The sequence below is a fragment of the Siniperca chuatsi genome, linkage group LG11, assembly GCF_020085105.1.
Source record: "Siniperca chuatsi isolate FFG_IHB_CAS linkage group LG11, ASM2008510v1, whole genome shotgun sequence".
Lineage (NCBI taxonomy): Eukaryota > Metazoa > Chordata > Actinopteri > Centrarchiformes > Sinipercidae > Siniperca > Siniperca chuatsi.
Genome location: NC_058052.1, coordinates 6,737,351 through 6,756,919, shown reverse-complemented (window position 1 = coordinate 6,756,919; position 19,569 = coordinate 6,737,351). Strand labels below are relative to the sequence as shown.

Sequence of the window (19,569 nt, the reverse complement as noted above, 5' to 3'; positions counted from 1 at the left end):
CAGCACAGACAAGACAGGAAACATGAGGAGAGAGTTATCTAGATTAGCTATACAGGATAAACACAGATAGGCTCCAAATCATCTCATCTGACTTTGTTTGATTGGATGTTTTCCTTTCAGATGAATGCATCCAATGTTGCCTGTCAGTATTGGCATTGAAAACATATCTTTCTTATAAAACCAAATAACATTTTATATTAAAATGTGTAAAACACAGTGTCTTTCATCACAGCAATTCTGATAGGCTATTTTATATCTTATCAATGATATAAAATCAGTGTGGTGACCTAAATGTGTGCAAGGTCACATTTAATTGCAAAAGTTGACTTCTGAATAGCTTCGCTGTTTGCACATCTGCTGTTGTGGATTCTGTAGTTGGATTTATTATCTCCAAAGCAACGCATTTTCACATGATCAGGCAGTTAGTGTGACCCAATTACAGATCCAAAATCAAATGTACTGCACAAACTTAGAGGCAATCAATTAATGCCCCTGAGAAATTGCTGATCCTACTTAGCTGGCCATTCTTTAGGGGGTGGTTATTTACTGCTCCCCTAGTGGCCAGATGACTAAACTACAGTACAAAAGGTTTCTTCTTGTGTGCCACACAGAGTGAAGTCCTTCCTAAGTCATTTGAGCAAAACCCCTCCATTCAGAAAGCCTTCCCTCCTCTTCCCTTCTCCCCTGAATGGGGCTCTGGTTGAAATGAACAATGCCCACACCTTGAACAGGCCCACTGACTCGAGGGTCATTGTGCTGGAGAGGAGGGTGAGGATCGGCCAACAAGTGGCTCTCCCGCTCTGTTATCATAGGACACCACTGTCTGCGGTGGGCCTTTATGACTTGTTATGCCACTAACTCCCCCATCTCCTCATGGAGAATGCTGAATGACTGCGTTACCTTGGCTCTCACTGGCCTCATTTGCACCAAGAAAAGGAGGGGAGGAGGAGGAAGAAAGAGGGGAGGGAGGCAGCAGGAGAGGAAGGGAGAGAGAAAGAGCAGTGAATGGCACCATAACATAACAATGCACTTGGAGGCTCAGTTGGCAAACACAGCTGGGCCAGCAACAGTGAAGCGTTTAATGAGTCATAACTCTAAAGAGACAGTGGGCTACTAAAACCCCTTTTACTATATTGCAATCTCTCTCTAATACACACAAACACAAGCACACACACACATTTTATATATTACTACGAGTTTGATAGTACTTAACCACATATGTATGTAGTATATTAGCATACAGTTGTGCACAAATTTCCCCATATTGCACAGATAATCTATACAATTAGCCCTTTCATCACAAATTTGTCAGGTGTTATACAAAAACACTCACCTCAATAACCTGCTTCGAGTCCAGCCTGAAGTTAAAGTCTCCGAAGACAAAATATGGTAGCTTCTCATACCGCTGGTCTGTGATCCTGAAAAACATTACAACCATTTGTCAGTGAGAAAAACAGCCATTGTAACCTCTGTGATGGGTGCTGGCAGGTGGGACAGCTGAAAATCATCATTCTTAATAATCCCAAATTCTAAATGTACATTTTAAATAACACTAAATATCCTGAATACCACAATCTCGACATACATTGCCATTAGTTGTCAAAGACTTTTCAAGCTGTCATTTGATGATTCTCCTGACCTCAGGTTATTTAGTTCTCGAGGGCCACAGCACCACCTGGTGGTCTGAACACCTTGATTAGAAGAGTTTTACCTTTCCAGAGCAGGGGACAATGACTTTTTTGTAAAGTTTTTTGACATCTTTTCGTGGTCGTTTGGCACATGACTTTTTAAGGCATTCATGATTTTTCACAGCACACAGGGGATTCATCACATAGCACACAGAGTATCGATGTAAGGATGGGGCAGATAGAGAAAATCATAGAAACATGTTAAGTGAAATGCAAAATTTTTGGAAAAACAGGTCTATGATGAGGAATTATAGGTTTATAGGTGAGGAGGATATATAGGTGTTTAAACATCTTGCAATCTTGAAAAAAAAACCATTACAATTCTGGACAAAAGGTACGTCATGATTGAGATTACAACCTGAAAAATGGATGTCCCAACTACATTATCCTAATATTACTGCATGTGCCTTCAGGAAACCATGTTTTATAAAAATCTAGGGATATGTTTAACATGTTTGCAATTTCCTATGTGCAACGATTTACGCAAAAATAAATGAATGAGAGACTGAAACAGAGAGAGACCACGTCATCCCTGCACCAAGTTATGTTCATCTTCTTGGGACTTGTCTGTTGTACATGTCTCTGAATACATGCAAGTAAACATGTTTTCAGTTCAAATTGTTAATTCTCAGCTGACACCACAATTAAATGAACGAATCTTGATAATTTCCTCTGATAATCTCCTTTGATGGCAAAGAAAATTCACTTTACTATATTGATCAAAGGGACAGTGAACCAGCCCCATCCCCGAAGAGATGAATCCTGAAGACACGATGGCAGCTGCCTCTCAGAGAGATAAGAACAACTGACTCTGTAGATGTGTTCGTGGGCTTATGGGCCGAGAGTCAGAAACAGACTTGCACAGCTTGAAGGACTCCATCCGCCCATGCTGCCGCAGACTCTGAGTGTAACTAAAGTGACTATTATTATTTCAATCCGGCACATTTTATTGTCTCTTGTCTTGCCAATGTTTTTAATGCACTGCATGCATTGCTTTTATAAACCTGCGAGTACATAGTGTCAGAGGATTCATAGAGTTAGATCCTCTCTATCATGGACTACTTCCAAATCTCCAGAACCTCGTCACAGCTCCAGCATCCCAGTGCTTTAAAATAAATAAATAAATAAAATAGCACCTAAGCGACATATAATTAACTCCTATGCCTCATCACCTACTTAAAAGTGGCTCTTCTACAGAGCGGAGATAGGAAATTAAGGTGGACGTAGCGCAGCCTCTTGTGTAATTAATGATTCTGGATGCTTGGCTCGCTATCTCCACTAACCGTGCGGATAAATCTCACCGTGGACTTCCCAGGCCCAGATAACAATATATTTATGGGGCCGTAAAGAGCGAAGAAGCCTCTTCTTAGTGGTGGGTCTCAGCTCTGGCCGGCTGTCGTAAAGCATGGCCACTTTTTCTCTCTGAGACAGAGGAAATGGCAGGGAGGCGAAGGTGACTGGAGTATGTAACTTTGACATCCCATTATATTAAACAGAAACTTTATCGCCTTTCTATCCCATAGGAGTTTCAAGAGGGGTCAACAGAAAGATGGCAACAGCATCTAGAATTTCATCTCCCAAATAACAACCAAAATGTTTCATTGTTATGCATGATGTAATTTTTAATTTCCAAGACAGTTCCATCTATATTATGGACATCTGTTTCTTTCACTCTAGTTATGTGGGAGTAAATAAAAACTTCAAAATGAGATGTACCATTTATATCTGTTATTTGAATAATATGGATCCTTCTTAACTACATTTGCAATTTAGGCTGCAACTAACGATTATTTTCTCAAGGACTTGATTAATGGTTTGGTCTATAAAATATTGAAAAATGCCTATTAGAAATTCCCAGATAGCAATTTCACATCTTCAAATCTTGTCAAAGTTTGTTTGACCAAGGGTCCAAAGGCCAAAGATTTTCAGTTCACTGTCATAGAAAAAGAAAAGCAGCAAATTATCAACATTTGAGAATCTGGAACCAGTGAATCTTTTGTTTGAACGATTCATTTTTTCAACTGATTTCTTGACTTATTGTTTCAGCTCTAATCACAATACTAAAAGGCCTCTAGTTTGACAGCAGTCTCCATCAAACATTATTGGCAAAGCAAATGGCTTTTATTGTGGCGGTATAGTAAAAAGCTTGCCGTAAAAGACTAAAGAGAGGGGCTCAAACAGCTCAAATGAGATGCTTGGGTTGTGTATGCAAGAGAAATTTATGTGCCTTGATAGACTCCAAAACAGACAGGTAGGTCTTGTAGGTGTGTGTACGGACAGTTGTCGACATGAGCAGCTGATGAAATGTATCATGCGGATCCTCGGGTTACACAGACGTTAAAATATAATTTGCCTTAAGGTACTGATATCATAAACCTTCATCACAGCTAAAGATCTAATTCAGATCAGTAAAATAAAGTTTCAGTTCAACACTGGGATCCATCAGCCTCTGGACAACACAACTCTTATTTACCTGAGGGCACCGCTCCTGAGTAGAAACACTGGGTCCAATATCTTCTTAAAAATAAGGAAAACATGTCTCCTACATTTTTCATATACAGCACTGGTCCCAAGAGGGATCTGTTGCTCAGTAGCCAAGAGTGTGAGTAGCCCCTACAGTGTGACTCACTGCATATCAGAATGATAAGATTCTGAGCTAAATACTTTATCGAACTGTGCTAGTAATAACACGCTAACAGTTACTGGTATACAGACTATACTGTATGTGTGTGTGTGTGTGTGCAGTAGCTCATTTATACACTCAAACTGGGACTGATGTCATTAATGACCTTACATCCTGATGCTAAGAGACTCAGCTCTTTTCAAACAGGGTTAGTGGCCTGTTTATCCTATTGGCACGAATGGAGGGCAGTAAAATGGCTGTACACAGGCGTCAATGCAGTTGTTATAGGCGTGGGAACTCTTGTATTCCTTGTGCTAATAGAGAATTTACCAGATCCGCTGTTGTGAGTGAGGAATATAAGCAAAAGTCAATCTAATAAAATCAAAACTCAGTTTGACTTTGTTTCAGTCAGTAATTTGTACATGCGCAGATCAGACAATGACGGCAAAAATAATACATAAAAAAGATAAGAGAATGGGTTGAAAGATGAATGGGGAAGAAGAGAAGAGAGTGGGTAAAAAATTAGACCGGGAGATAAAAAGTAAGAGAGTGAATGTGTGTTTCTCTAGAGCCTGGAGGTCTTCCCTCCTCTATGTCCTGTAGCTTTATCCCGCTAACAGCCATGTCTAATACCCGCAGCCTGGCTGTTTTGTCTGCTGCTCCAAGGTATCAGCCACAGGTCAGAAGGTAACACTCTGTTTACACGATCATTTCCTAAAGCACTCATGGTGACCCGCTGGTGTGAAAGTTGACTTTTTTCTTGGCCTTTGTGGGGGGAACGAAGAATTGCAACATTAGCTACAGCTACTGGGCGTGAAAGGGGCCTGAAGGTGGGGGGTCCCAAGCTTGGGGGGCCCCCCCTCGCTGACCCCCACCCTCGGCGGGGGCCCCATTAGCCTCGTCATCACAGTTCATTCAGGCAAACTGTAACAGTGTCAGTGACATTCTCCCACAAAGACACACTCCTTTACACAGTCTATAAACATGCTTCTCCTGGCCAATTCATCGCGCAGTGACACCACTGAAAGAGGTTCTTCACAAGGGCCGTTCTCACTGAGGTTTGGGCTGGGGCCTTCGTCAGGCCTTGCTAGGGGCCACACAAAGACGGGGGTCAGATGCTAATTTATAACATGGCCCCCGACTCTGCTCCCAGGCTCCTTAAACCACCAGCACAAAGCAACCACAGCATTCTCTCTTTCTGATCCTACTTTTCTCTCACACACAAACATACTGTCATAGAAGTGAACAAACACGCAAAAAAAGAAACCCACCTGTGTCCAAGACTCTGAAAATGCTCTTGCACTAAAGACACAGACAGCATCTCAGTCTCACAGATAACACTCATGTATACAACAACAACACATACAAAATGTGCCTGCTTATAAATCTTTCTCCTTCACACCAGCCTCAATCCTCACTGACTCCTTGCCAGATTACACGCTGTGATTGACAGCTAAACTGAGCCATAATAGACAGTCTATATGGGATTATGAGGGTGCAACGGGGGGGCCATGTCATGATTATATTGACAAGATGACTTACCATAAGTTGGCCGTTCAGATTCGACTTTGCACACAATAGCTGGGCTGAGCGCAGTCATCCATTGTAAGTAAATGTAGAGAATATGGGAGAATGTTAACATTGTGAAGAATGTGCTGGGTGACGTCTTTCTGAATAGGCTAGGGGTGGCCCCTGACAGGACCTTTGACACTGCAGGACAGCCTTCCCCTCGTCCCCCTGTTAGCACCCTAGCACCTCAGTAACGCCCACCCCACCAAGAACACCATGCAGGAAAGATGTGGTGCTGAGGGGGTGCAAGGATGTTGCTGCGGTCACACAGAGGTTAACGAATAAGTCAACTCAAGCCAACAACGCTGTCAACACAAACTCAAGATGGGGAAGCCAACTTATGAGATAATGTGAGGAGCGGACAAGAAAACTTTCTGCAACTGTCACTAAGCGGTCTCTGCTGAATCTTTACTCCATGCCCCAGACATCTGGGGCCGCCAAAAATCCCAGGGTCCGTGAGTCAATTGTTTGATAATTTGATTACAGCTGGATCATTAACTGCATTATTACATAATGTTATGGCCCTATCTTTTAGAGGGGCCCTGTCCAAATCTAGTTGTACAGTAACACCTTCATTATTCTAGTGTATATTGTGCTAACGTGGTGCTTTTTCCTAAATAGGGTTATATAAACCAAAATGAAATAGCAAAATGTCTCATCAAAGTACCATAAACTGACATACAGAAAACACAGGGTCAGGTAGTGTTTCAGCATAGGAGTACCAGTTGGTTTCTGGGTATCTGTGCAAACTATACTGAGGCTGCCATGTATAGTACTTGAAGGGAACATGGGCGCAATAGGTGCCCAATAGCAGATTTTAACTCGGGCCCCCAAACAAGTTACATTGGCCATGCCTGTACTAGCTGATAAAGCACAAGAGGAAATTAGAGCTATATGTAAAGGTGGTCAGCCAGCCAATACCAAAATCTGTCCACATATTCTTGGGAAACACTTGCTTGATTGCTTTAGTTGTTTGCCACAGTGGTGCTATATTACTTAATTTGGTTTCATACTGAAGATAGTATAAAACTTTAAAGGTAGAAATTCTGGCATTGTGGCAACACTAATACATACAAACTGTGAGGAAAAGCTAAAGAAGGAAACTTTACTTGGATAAACATTTACCACCAGTTGGGGTGGGGGTGGGGGGTTCTCATTTACAGTAAATGTAATGTATATGCAATATTAGATCATCAGCAAAATACTGACACGTCAGAGGTAGTTACACAGGGATTTCATGTTTTGGCTGTCGGCATGGCCAGAAAAGTCAAAAGGAATAACTGATATTCATAGTGAAGAGAGACAGGTGGTAAAGCTGTAACAGACAAATCTCTGAATGGCCCATGTCTATCTATAAAATGCAGAAAAATGGGGGAGGGGAACATTCAGAGTTCTTTTCAGGCGCTGGAGAGAGATTTCTCCATATATGTCTTTACCCCTCTCTCAGAGTGACTGCTGGAACACGGTGTGTGTGTGTTTGTTTGTGAGTGTGTGTGGTGTCACTGTGTGACTCTGAACTGCCTTCTCACCCTGGGAGGCCTGAAGGAGCAGAGGTTAATCTTCCCCAGTGTCTCTCTGCTCATAGTGGACCTGTTTATTTCTCACACACACACATACACACGCACACACACAAAACAGTACCCTTGTTATGCAATGTAATTCATATATAGCTGCTGTTTGTGTGTATGTGTCCAAGCACACTGAGGAAGAACAAAACAAGTGTCTGATTTTCCTTTCAAATGGACAGATATGACATGGAAGTTGGGGAAGTTGCATTGAAAAATATGAGCACTGAGCAGAATACTTGCATGGACACACACACACACACACACAACACAAACTACTCTCTTTAATAAATTCATTCTGGCTTTATGGAGGATCTCCCTGTGATTATCCAGTCCTCCCTCTTGCAGCTCAACATGTCTATTGGCTGGAAACTAGCCGGCCTTTCTCTGCTCTTTCAGCCTGTTGTTCTGGGAAAAGCCTAAAGGGAAACATTTAGATTGGAGGGCTCTTTGAGACGCTCTGACAGTTGACTGATGACCGTCCATAAAATGACAAAGCATCGCTGTGTGGTGGCCAGTGCGGCCCACTGCCTCCCCATGGGAAACTAATTGCTTTGAATTGTTAACGGCAACATTATTTTTCTGCCAATCATTGCTTTTCAATGCCCCAAAAATGAGCATGAAACAAGTCTTTTCAGCGAACAAAACAGTTAAATGTCCCCAATGTTGATCAAATTAACTTCAGCACTGTGACAATGGACTATATTTGTGTGAAAATAATGGCGCACCACAAAGGACGCCTTTATGCCAGGATTTCACAGTTGTAATGTAAAACTGTTCTCCCCTGAACCGGACCAGTTACTCTGAATGGGGGTTGGAAAAAAGAAACAAACTCCAATACACAAAAGGATTTTTTTTTTTTTTTTTTTTTAAGGAAGAGAAGAAAAAACCTTGTTGATTTTATCTCATGCTATCATTTCAGGTCTCATTTAGCAGCCATGTTCTCCATCCTCTAGAAAGGCCAGGGGTGTCAGCATCACTTTCATTACATCAGCTGTCTCCCGCAGAAATAAGCATATAAGCAGAATTTTTTTTACTCCATACACATTTCTAGCATCTTGTCCCTTTAAAGCAATTAGTGGGAGAACATTATTCCTTAAATTTTATAAAATGTACAATTAAATTATTCTTAAAAAGATAAAGCAAAAATATTTGATTTTATTTTACATTGTGTGCACACAAAAACTATTAAACCTTGACATAATTACTAAAAACAATGATTCTCCACATCAAGGCATGGCTGAGTCAACAAGGTAAATAATGCTTGATGTAGCCCTGAGCACATATTTTCAAAGGACAGGAAAACAAGCAGGGGATGCATTCCAAGCAGAGCTTTGCTTTACTCTCATGGAAGTGGCCCACACATCAACGCAGCTATAGAGCAGTGCTTTTTTGATGTGACTCAATAGTGAGGCCTGGCTGGCTAAACGCTGTTCCTTCTCAGCATTGTTCCCCCGAGGCCTTGAAGCACTTTGGAGATAAACACCGTTTAGCAGTTAAAAGGGCCACAGAGGAAAAGGCTTATCAGATGTCTTCTCAATGGGCCGTAAGCTGCATTATTAGGCCTGGGCCCCAGATAAGGTGGAGGCTGAAGTTTGATGCCCGGCAGCAAAACTCTGTCCCCAGCACTGCCGTGTGATCAGGCTCCAGTGCCGGCTGCCTTATGGAACTCAGCTGGTAGTGTGTTCAGCAGCCCCCCTTCCCTCCTCTCCCATCCCGTAATGAGAGATTGGAGCCCAGAGAGGGAGAGAGAAGAGAGGAGAGGGAAAGAGGGGGAGTTTGGCTTTAGATATTCCCCCTTTCCCTTTTCCTGCTCTGCTTTCTGGGGGTAAGAGTCAGAGTTAGGACAATGGCCAAAAAGATGGTTCCCAACCAGCCGCTGAATGGGAACACTGTTGGTGGTAGCGCTTCATTCAAAGCCCGGCCCGGGCATATTGTCCTCCCAGATCGGCAGAGGAGAATGGAGTTTGCTGGTGGCTGCCAAAAGGTTAGCAGCCTCTGTGAAAGGACCAACCCATTATTCACTGCCCTTTACAGAGCCCAAGCACCCTTTGTGCTCCTCCTCCCTTCCCTCTGCACCGCCAGCTTTTTCTCACTCCGGTGCTCCGGATCTGCGCCCGACGGTTTCCCCCAAAGTGAGCGACTGAGGCGCGATTCCTCCACTATCCCACCCCTGTACCCCTAGCAAGGAATACCAAGGTAGCCGGAACATATAACAACCTCCCCTCCACCACCTTGCCTCACACCACTTACCCCTCATCCCCACCCCTGTCAAAAAAGAACCTTTAAATGATATGGCCCAGAAGTAACAACAGGGTTACCATTCACAACACAAGGGGATTTAGAAAGAGGGAGCGTGGAAACTGCCACTCAGCCAACACAACTTCTATTCAATCCCCTCAGCCACCCAACTTAAACTCAGAGACTCTGCTATTTAGGTGTATTTACAAGGGAACCTTTAAAAATAAATCAACTGCATGATGAAAGCAGAGGAAATACAATGAAAACACTTAAATGTAAGCAACAACAGAGGTCCTTTTGAAACTTCATTATGCCAGTAAATCCATGTAAGTTACAGCGTAATAAAAACTGCAAAAGCGGTCATATTCTTAAAACACTCCAACTTCCCTGTCCATTAAAGGCAGACCATTCTTTCATCAAATCAAGAATGAAGTACAGGTAAAATATGACCTCGTGGAGAATACTTTAAAAAGTGCCTCATAATTCATGCACATCAGAAAGCCTGGTGATAATGTATGCCACCAATATATGCATGCAGTTATTCAAAGTGGAGGCGGCGGGGAGCCATGTCGTGCATTCTGATGCCATTTGAATGGGAAGTCACCTGCTGCAAGGCTGCAACTAGGCTTTTATTCTGTGTTAGCATGACCAGGTAAGGAGCAGAGGTTGCACCATGCACTCTCTCATTCTGCTCCGCTGCAAATGGATATCCCATAAATCACATTAGCGTGGCCTATGAATGGATAGCCTGGCCTGTTTGTATAGAGGCTGGCTTTACTCAGTGCAGAACTGAGAAATCTTTACCATTACAATTAAGATTCCTAGAGCCTCGCCACCATAATTAAAAATGTTACATTTATTCTGAGGGTTGATCCTCTTGGGAGCACTAATGTGCAAATGGCATGGCAATCTGCCTATTAGATTATAATATTTCTAGTATAGAATTGGAAATTTTGGCCTGATGGTGGTGCAATATGACCAGTTTGGGGGTCACCAAAAACTTTAGGGTTTATCCTCTACGGACTCTGAATATCTACAGCAGATTTAATTGAAATAAGGGCAATCATTTTTTAAATCTAGTGTAAAAAGTTGACAAACAGACCTGGGCCTGAGCTCATGCAGGGTCCAAAATGGAAAGGGTTCCTCCACTGGGGAGCATGAATGTGCTCAGTAAATGTCATGGTGATCAAATTATTATCCATCGAAAATTTCATGCAAATCAAACCCATTTTGAAATACTTGTGTACCAAATCTTTCTTCAAGGGGAAATTTTGACCTGATGGTGGTGCTAGAGAAAAGGTCAGGATCACCAGAATCATTCCATGGGGGCTGGGCCAGGATTTTTTGAGATACATTGGACCAAAGTGTTGGACAGACGCATGGCCCAAACGGCTAATCGATAAATACTGGCATCCTTTTGCCTGCCAGTAGTGGGACAAAAACGAAGATGAATGTAGGATTATGCCACAAAAAAAAGAAAGAAAAAAAAAGAAAATGCTGAAAAGTAAGGAGGGGTTAGAGAGAGGAACAGAAAAGGAACAGATAAAAGAGAGTTGGGAGTTCACAGACCGTGTAGTGAGTAAAACCCCCTACTTTTACAGACAGATGTAATCCCGCTGGTCTAGGACTGAATCCCACCGAAATCTTCTCTGCTGTACCTCTCCTGCTTGGTCTCACTCTAAGCCTACATTACAATATCAATACAGGTTTTGCCATGCCAGACAGGACTGGGAATTGTGGATAGTATCTATCTAGTACTACATTTTTGAACATTTCCAATTCCAATTCTTAAACATTGTAAAAACTATCGTTTTGTATTTGACATTTCTTCTAAATATATCAACAATATTATGCAAATGATCTGTAAAAATTGCAGCTAAAGTATAAGGCTGCATAGCTGAAACACCTGAGGGCATCAATTATGTGTAGAATATTAAAATGTTTCACCATCATCATATTTCCTACACTCCTTAATATATATATATATATATATATATATATATATATATATATATATAAACAAACACTGTAAACTGTGATTAAGTCAGACAACATCTAGTCATAATAGATAATACCCTTGGTCCACCCTTGATGTCACCAAGAACACAGTTTGGATGAAAAACTAAACGAGAAATAGAGGCGGCGTGTACAGTACCTGTCTAAAACGTAGCCCAGCGCCTTCTGCCTGGTCCCAGAGTAGACAGAGGGGCTTTTCTCCCAGGCCACCAAGTTGGAAGCATCGTGGAAAAGGTGGATGTTGACCAGATCAAAGGCACTGGGATAAAAGAACACAGTCTAAGTGACCTTCTTGAACCAGAACATTTGCTGGTTTGTAAATAAATTAGTTTTTTTTTTTGTTTTTTTTAATGAATTCATCAACTGCATTAAGACTTTATCTTTTAACACAGTAATCATCAGGCAACTTAAGCACTGGTAAAAGCTCGCTGTATGTATTTTTAATGAGGATTTGGAATCAAACTCTTATATTGGACTATCACTTTACAGTTGTTGACCTATAAGTGAATGTGATGAGAATGAATCCCCAGAGAGAGAGATATTTGTGAATCGAGGCATTAGATGAGCTTTTGATTAAATGATGACAGTAACAATTAGACAATAATAAGGAACTATTTTGTCATTACTGACTTGGTTCACATTATCTGATTTTTCCTGATGGTAAAAAAAACCCCACCTGTCTTGAAAGGGGGATAAAATAAAGTCTCTCTAACCACTATCTAACCCAGACCAATAAACACTACAAACGAGTGCAGATATCACTGCATACAAACACTAATCTGCTGTCTTTCAGTTTGTCCTGTCAGGGGAAAAGCAAGATAGCTCAATGTACAGTGATGAACACCTCCCTGCTGATCCTATCAATCTGGGCTGTTTTGTTAGCATGGTGTCAGGCAGGGCGACCCGGAGGAATTGGTCTTATCTCAAGGGGTTTATGTGCAGTGACATCCAGAACAAATGAATACATGCATGGCTTTGGCTATCTCCGTTTGTCCCATCTCTGATCTGATCTCCCTATTCTTCACCAGCCTCTCTCCCTCTGCCGCTCTTGTCAAACGTCATGCCCCTATTAAATGCTTACCGTTTCAGCTCTTTAGTTCTCATGTCATCCTTCTATTAGATTACAATCCCCCGTCTTGCACCCCTCAGCCACCCCACCACCACCCACCCCCGCCCCCTGCTCTACACACTGGAAGCCAGCGTTTGTATTCATCCCGTACAGGTTCAATTGCATCTAATGTTTTTTGTCATCTGTCATATGCAACTGCTTGACTAACGTGATTAAGTCTAATCAAATCCCTGCTCGCTTCCGTGGCACACTGTTCGGAGAGGGTTCAGCTATGTAACTCACTCTCTCTGTCTGAGCGGTCTATGATAACCTCACTGCCCACTGCAGCTTGTGGGTAAAGCCAGACATGACTGACATGGTTAGATCTTCATCTCTAATCACAATGATACAGTTGGAATGATTCAGGGTTGAGCAGAGATGAGGTGGGATGTGTCATTGTAGGGACTTAATAAAACTCACCAGTCAGCCAGGGCCCATCGAGTTCTGATGAATCCCTTTCTGGACCACTTGCACTGCAGAACAGAGAGACTCAAGTCAGCATGATTATGGTAGAGTTTGACATTAGTAAGGATTCACCAGTCATCATAAGGCAAATGAAAGCTATAATATCAAATGTTTCACAATCAAGTATCATCATCTGGGAGCACGGTTTCTGTTTCACATTTTTTAACACTATCACAACATAAAATTAAGTTGAATTTCCATCCAAAAAATGTCCTGAAAATTCTCTTGTATTGATATAGAAGGGTTTACTGAAATTAAACTTTTGAATAAAATTTGCTTACTTTTGGAAAAAGGTTAAAAAGGATGGATAGATACAGATAAAATTTAATGTAGAGCTGAAATGATAAATAATCTATTAATGAATAGGTTAGCAGTGGTGAAAGCATCCAAGTACATTCACTCAAGTACTGTACTTTGAGGCACTTTAGTAAATTACTTAATTAGGCCCATTTATTGCTACTTACTATATTTACAGTATCTGACAACTATAGTTACAAGTTACTTTGCACATTAAAATTCATTTGCACAAAATATGATGCATTGTTAATGTTGAATGCAGGAATTCAGTTTTTACATTGTGGTAAAGGATCTGCATACTTCTTCCCCCACTGTAGGTTAGTCGACTGACTTCATGATTGCTTGGCAACTATTTTCATAATTGATTAATTGTCATTTTCCAGTCAAAAATTCCAACCAACCCTAATTCCAGCCTCTCAGTTGTGGGGATTTGCTTCTTTCCTTCATCTTATGTGTTAGTAAATTAAACAGCCTTAGATTTTGGACAGTTGGTTGGACAAAACTAACAATTTGTCAATCCCCATCATAATCCCCACCATAAATCCAACTTTAAGATGGATTTTTCACTAATTTCGCACATTTTATAGGCCAAAAGAAAAACTGATTAATTAAGAAAGTAAATCACCACATTAATCGATAATGAAAATAATCGTTTGTTGCAGCCCTAAACTAGTGGAACGCACTACAGGTTGCAAAGTTACATGTAAAGATTCTTAATAGGCTGGAAGCCTGTTTATTTGTTTAAACCAAGCTGAACAGAAATGCATCTAGAGAATGTTTTTTTCTTTAGACACTTCAAAAGTTAGTTTGAAATTCCTTGTCAGTCGCTTTGCAACATGTCGGATAAATAATGCAGAGAAATGTTATATGAATGTACAATCTCCAATACAGAGCCTACAGTCTGTATAGGTGAAAATTATACAAAATATACAGAGCATACAACTCAGTGTGTGAAGACTGCAGACATCTAGTATGCAGCTGTTTGATCAGATCCCACCAGCCTTGAGTTAATTATCCAATCACAAGTCCAAAGATCTTTCTCAAACAGCACATGATTCACCATGAAGCTGGTTATTAAATGAGAGACAAATTGATGTTGCGAGTTTTCTCATTCTGAATAGATAAATAAGTCTCTTTCCCTCAGCCTCTCTCTTTTTCTGTCTATCTCTCTCTGATACTCCTAATGGGGAGTTAACTGCGGTGATGAATAAACTAATTATGGGCCAGGTCACATAATTACAAACTGACTAATTTTATTTAAAAAACTCAGATGCAAATTAAAAGGCTAAGAGGTATTTGATTGCGCCTCACATCCTTCAATCTGCATTAGTACAAGATTAACTGTATCAAATTGAATTACATTAGCATACTTGAATTAATCCATAATGCCTCGGCAGGATGTATGGGCCCAATTATAACTTGCTGTCCCAATATTGTGACTTTGAAAGGAGCAAATGGAATTAGATGTGAGTGTAACACTGCAGCATAACAGACTGACATTACAGAAAATGTGTTTTAAACAAACGGAATCAGAATATATTGGAAAGATAAACAAAAGCAATGAGAGAGTAAGTTCAGTAATCATATTCATGTGTTTATGTATACAAAATGTACATGTATATTCAATTACACATTAACTATGTTGCATAGAAAATCGATTAGCGTGCTGTGCTGTATGTGTTTGTTGATGTAAAGTTGTGGAAAGAAAGTCTTAGAGTTGGGAGGTTGAGGAGGGACAAGATGAAGAGCGAGCGAGCGTGTGTGTGTGTGTGTGTGTGTGTGGGGGGTGGGGCAACTTGCTCAGTGCCCATACAAGCTCTGCAGCCAGAGACGTTTAATCTCGATTTAATTTAAAGAGCCATTAACTACAATCGCAGCATTAAAATCCATCACTTCCTTGACACCCGGCCCCAGATTGCCCCATTTCCTCCACGTATGACTGATTGACCCCCTGCTTCATCGCTTGCTTATAAACACGCTCACAACACACACACACACACACACACACACACACACACACACACACACGGTAAACACACAGACGACCATCCCAGTCAAGTGGAACAAGCATCTACATATCAGAAAGTAAGAAATAAAAATGCCCTCTACTGCTACCTGCTATCTATTTTAGCCAATTTAAGTGCTTTCATTTTGTAATAGGAGTCCAGTTAAGATGATTATCTCACACAATCAATCAAAGTGCAGAAGAAGAAAAGAGTCTCTCTCTCTCTCTCTCTATTGGTTGACATGATGACATCATGATTTGGTTGCTGCAGCTGATACTGGAGCAGAGACGATGACACAGATGCTGTCCAGCCCCATTTAATATCCTGCTGAAACATCATCATCACCCCTCCCTCCCCCCTCCACACACACACACACACACACACACACACACACACACACACACACACACAGGAATACATCTTCTTAAATACAGATGTATTTAACCAGTGTACGCTTTGATAAGCTATGTCACAGTTATTTAGAATAGAAGACATATTTGAATGAAATGGATAGGTGACATGTACTCATATATCAGGTTTGGTGGCTTTAAAGAGTCAGTGGGGGGGGGATGAGGATGGGAGTCAAAGGGCAACGGTAAAAGGTCACAAGGCTCGGGGTGACATTGGCTGACCTTCCACAGGTCAGCGATGGCGTCTCCGCCCATGACAGTGATGAACGGCGGCTACACAGTGGGTCACATCCAGGGGTGTCGGGCAATACATAGATGGCTGACCGCAACACAGACACACACACACACACAAACACACACACACACAGGATGAGAAAGAGAGCGACAGACAGGAAATAAGAAAAAAAAAAAAGGAAAAGATGACGGAGGAAAGTAGAACCATCTGATTCACTGGAAACTGGAAACAACTACATAAAACTCCCCAATTGTGACCATTGGAAAATTATGCTCCTATAAAATGTCAGACATGACACAGTCAGGACACACACACGATCCTACTCCCAGTCCTTGTCCAAGACACCCTCCTGCCACCGTTTCCCAGCCCATCCGGTTTGATTCTTTGACCTTTCTTATATTTCAGCTCAAAGTCCGACCCCCATAAATAATATTATGGCGGGGTGATGTTTGAAGGGGGGTGATAGAAGAGTGCAAGACAGGGAGGGGGGGGGGGGTTACACAAAAGCCCTGTGACAGAAATGCACTGTGAGTAATAAGTAATACACACAAACGCTGATTGATTTGAGCCCCGGTAGACAGTCACATTTATCTTTATTCCATCATCCGGGGGGCCCATCAAATAAGTGAGGGCCTCACACAGGGTTTATATGAATGGACAGCACATGAACGTACGTGTGTGTGTGTGTGTGTGTGTGTGTGTGTGTGTGTGTGTGTGTGTGTGCTTGGATAAAGGTGCACCACGTGTACAGAGAGCAGTCTCTGTCATTGTCACCACTCAAATATTGCAGTAAACACGATGTGGGAATGCCAAGTGCCTTACGAATTCACATGGTAAATTCAAGAAGATGAAAGAAAATGATGGATTTAAACAGCCCGAAAGCAGCCTAAATTGGATTTTTGCTGTACGGTTCAGTTGTAAAATCAAGATATTTTTTCTGATCCTTCTGTATACAAAAAACGAGTGTGGAAAGCCTTGATTTAGCTTTCATTTCAACATTATCCCCTCGTTTATGAGCTCTTTGCAGTCTCATGGCTCACGTCTGTCACAGAGAACAGCATCTGTGTCACAGGTGTCTTGTCTGGTGATAAATGCGGGGAGCATTTTACAAGCAATGCCAGTTTAAATGACTTCATCTCCTTAACGTACGCATCACGTCTATGAATCACATATGGTGTTTAAATCAAAGGAGAAAAACATGAGGGAAGTTAACTTTCATCGGGGGCAGAACTTGAAAGTAATCACAGCCCCGTATCAGAGCTTACTACAGAGGGCACTAAAAGGGTATGAAAAGTCAATGCTTTTATGGACACGCTCATAGTGCCAAACAACAAATACAAACTCATATGGATGTTGATCTACAGCCTGTCCGCTATTTCCTTCCCTTCTCTCTTTTTCTTTTTTTTTTTTTTCTACGGCTGTGTAAAACAATCAATAGCAAGGGCACATTAAGGTCTGGGTCGTATACTTTATTTATATAAGGCAATGACAAATCCTTATGATGCAATGGTTTTTGGAGGTATGTATTACTGCGCCAAACAAATAAATATATTAATGCCCACTGGGGAGGTGGAGAGATTGACGGAACAACGGGAAACGGGAAACGACAAGCCGCCAAATCCATCACGGCGACCTTTCAAAAGAAATGCGCCCACAGTTTTGTCCACTTTCTTCTTATTCAGCATTTCAATTAATGTCCCCGCTTCTCTCTCCTTCACTTACAGCTATAACTCAAGGTGGAATTACGGAAAGAACTGATGTTTTGCATATGGAGGAGTTGTCACTTAAATCAGAATCAAACTACTGCAGGAGCGGAAAGGGCCACAAGCAGGAAGTGTGAATGTAAGTGATTTTACCCAATATTTAATTTTATGATATTGAGTTCAGCCCCTTTTAAGAGCTGAAAGAGAAAGCCATCATGAGCACGATCTAGGTTATATGAAAACGGATCTTATCAAAGCGTTAAGTAATATTATTCAGGAAAAATAGACTCGTTTGGTTTAATTTCTGTCGACTTTGAACTATTTTGATAATCAAGTATTCGTTTACTTTTCAAGTAAAAATGCCAAACATTTGCTGGTACCAGCTTCTTAAATGTGAGTATTTTCTCCTTTTCTCTATTATTTATCAGTGTAAACTGCACATCTTTGGTTTGTGGACAAAATGAGCAATTTGATTCTCCTTCAGTTCGGGGAAATTGTGGTGGATATTTTTCACAATTCTATAGACAAAACGAATCATTGTTTAACCTCCAAAATAATTTGCAGATGAATCGATAATTAAAATAATCAATAATTGCAGCCCTACTCTGCACACGGAACCTTGTGAGGATTTGCAAATGAAGACACACTTCACGTGTACAAACCGCCACGCAGCACTCGAGTGCAGTGAAATGTACTGAATGACATTTGGATTCTCATTTCATTTATACACACAAACCAACAGACGAGTATACATACACAGCCCTCCCACCATGATGTCATCAGCAGCTCGCTCAGTGACACTTTATTAATGGGAGACTGTAAAGGTGAGACACAAGCAGAGAAACACACACACATCTGTCTCCCACCGGCCACCTGAGCTGTCTGCTGTCACTCTCTAACCTTCCTCAGAGGATTCTGTCTGACAAACTGGATGAATTCCAAATACACGATTTTTTTTGTTTTGTTTTGCATTGATTAGTTGTGAGCATGTAAACAAGATACCTGCCCTCTGTGTCTTTTTTTGATAACTTTAAATCATTCGGTTCGGGTAGCTTTCCACACTTGTTACAACAATTACTCGACACATCTAAGGCCGCATGACCCAAAACTGAGAGCTGGGACTCAAGCAACTGGTTTGGGACTCTATGTGGCGTTCTGTCCGGTCCAAGATCCCTGTGTAATAGGATTCCTCAAAGCTGCAGATGGATGGCAAATCTAGGCGGTTTCATCTACTAAAAGAGGGCATAAATCACTAGCGGATGAAGCGGGGACGAGGCAGGGGTTATCACCAGTCTGCCTCCCTCATGAGAGCTTTGCATTAAAGCATTAGTGAAATTAATTCATCTTTCATAAGAGGTTTGAGCAGTATCTGTGATCTATGATAACAACCAATTTCTCACTACGGAGGGGCCGGAGGAGGGGGAGGAGGAGAAAAAAAAATACTCGGCGACCCTGATAGACTACACAAATCTGCTCTTTTTAAATGGGCTAACATTATCTGGAGTGCTGCTCTCTGGAGCATCATCCCAGATTCATATCCCAGCCGGGAAAGAGGCATAAATCACCGGGCAAAACTTTTCTCATCTGCCCCCCCCCCACACCTCCTTTCTCTCTACATCACTCCCCTCATCCCTCTCACGCTG

At 41.5% G+C, this 19,569-nt stretch overlaps 1 protein-coding gene across 3 annotated transcripts in view; it reads right to left on the bottom strand.

Moving 5' to 3' along the window:
• Positions 1-19,569, bottom strand: part of LOC122884277 (inositol polyphosphate-5-phosphatase A) — a 144,636-nt gene that overhangs the window by 41,274 nt on the left and 83,793 nt on the right. For all 3 annotated transcript variants that reach the window (XM_044213983.1, XM_044213984.1, XM_044213985.1), the window contains 3 exons: positions 13,231-13,283; positions 11,842-11,961; positions 1,334-1,418 (listed from right to left, as the gene is read on the bottom strand). In XM_044213983.1, coding sequence (XP_044069918.1) covers positions 1,334-1,418; positions 11,842-11,961; positions 13,231-13,283 — 258 coding nt within the window. The remainder of the gene's footprint in view (positions 1-1,333; positions 1,419-11,841; positions 11,962-13,230; positions 13,284-19,569) is intronic.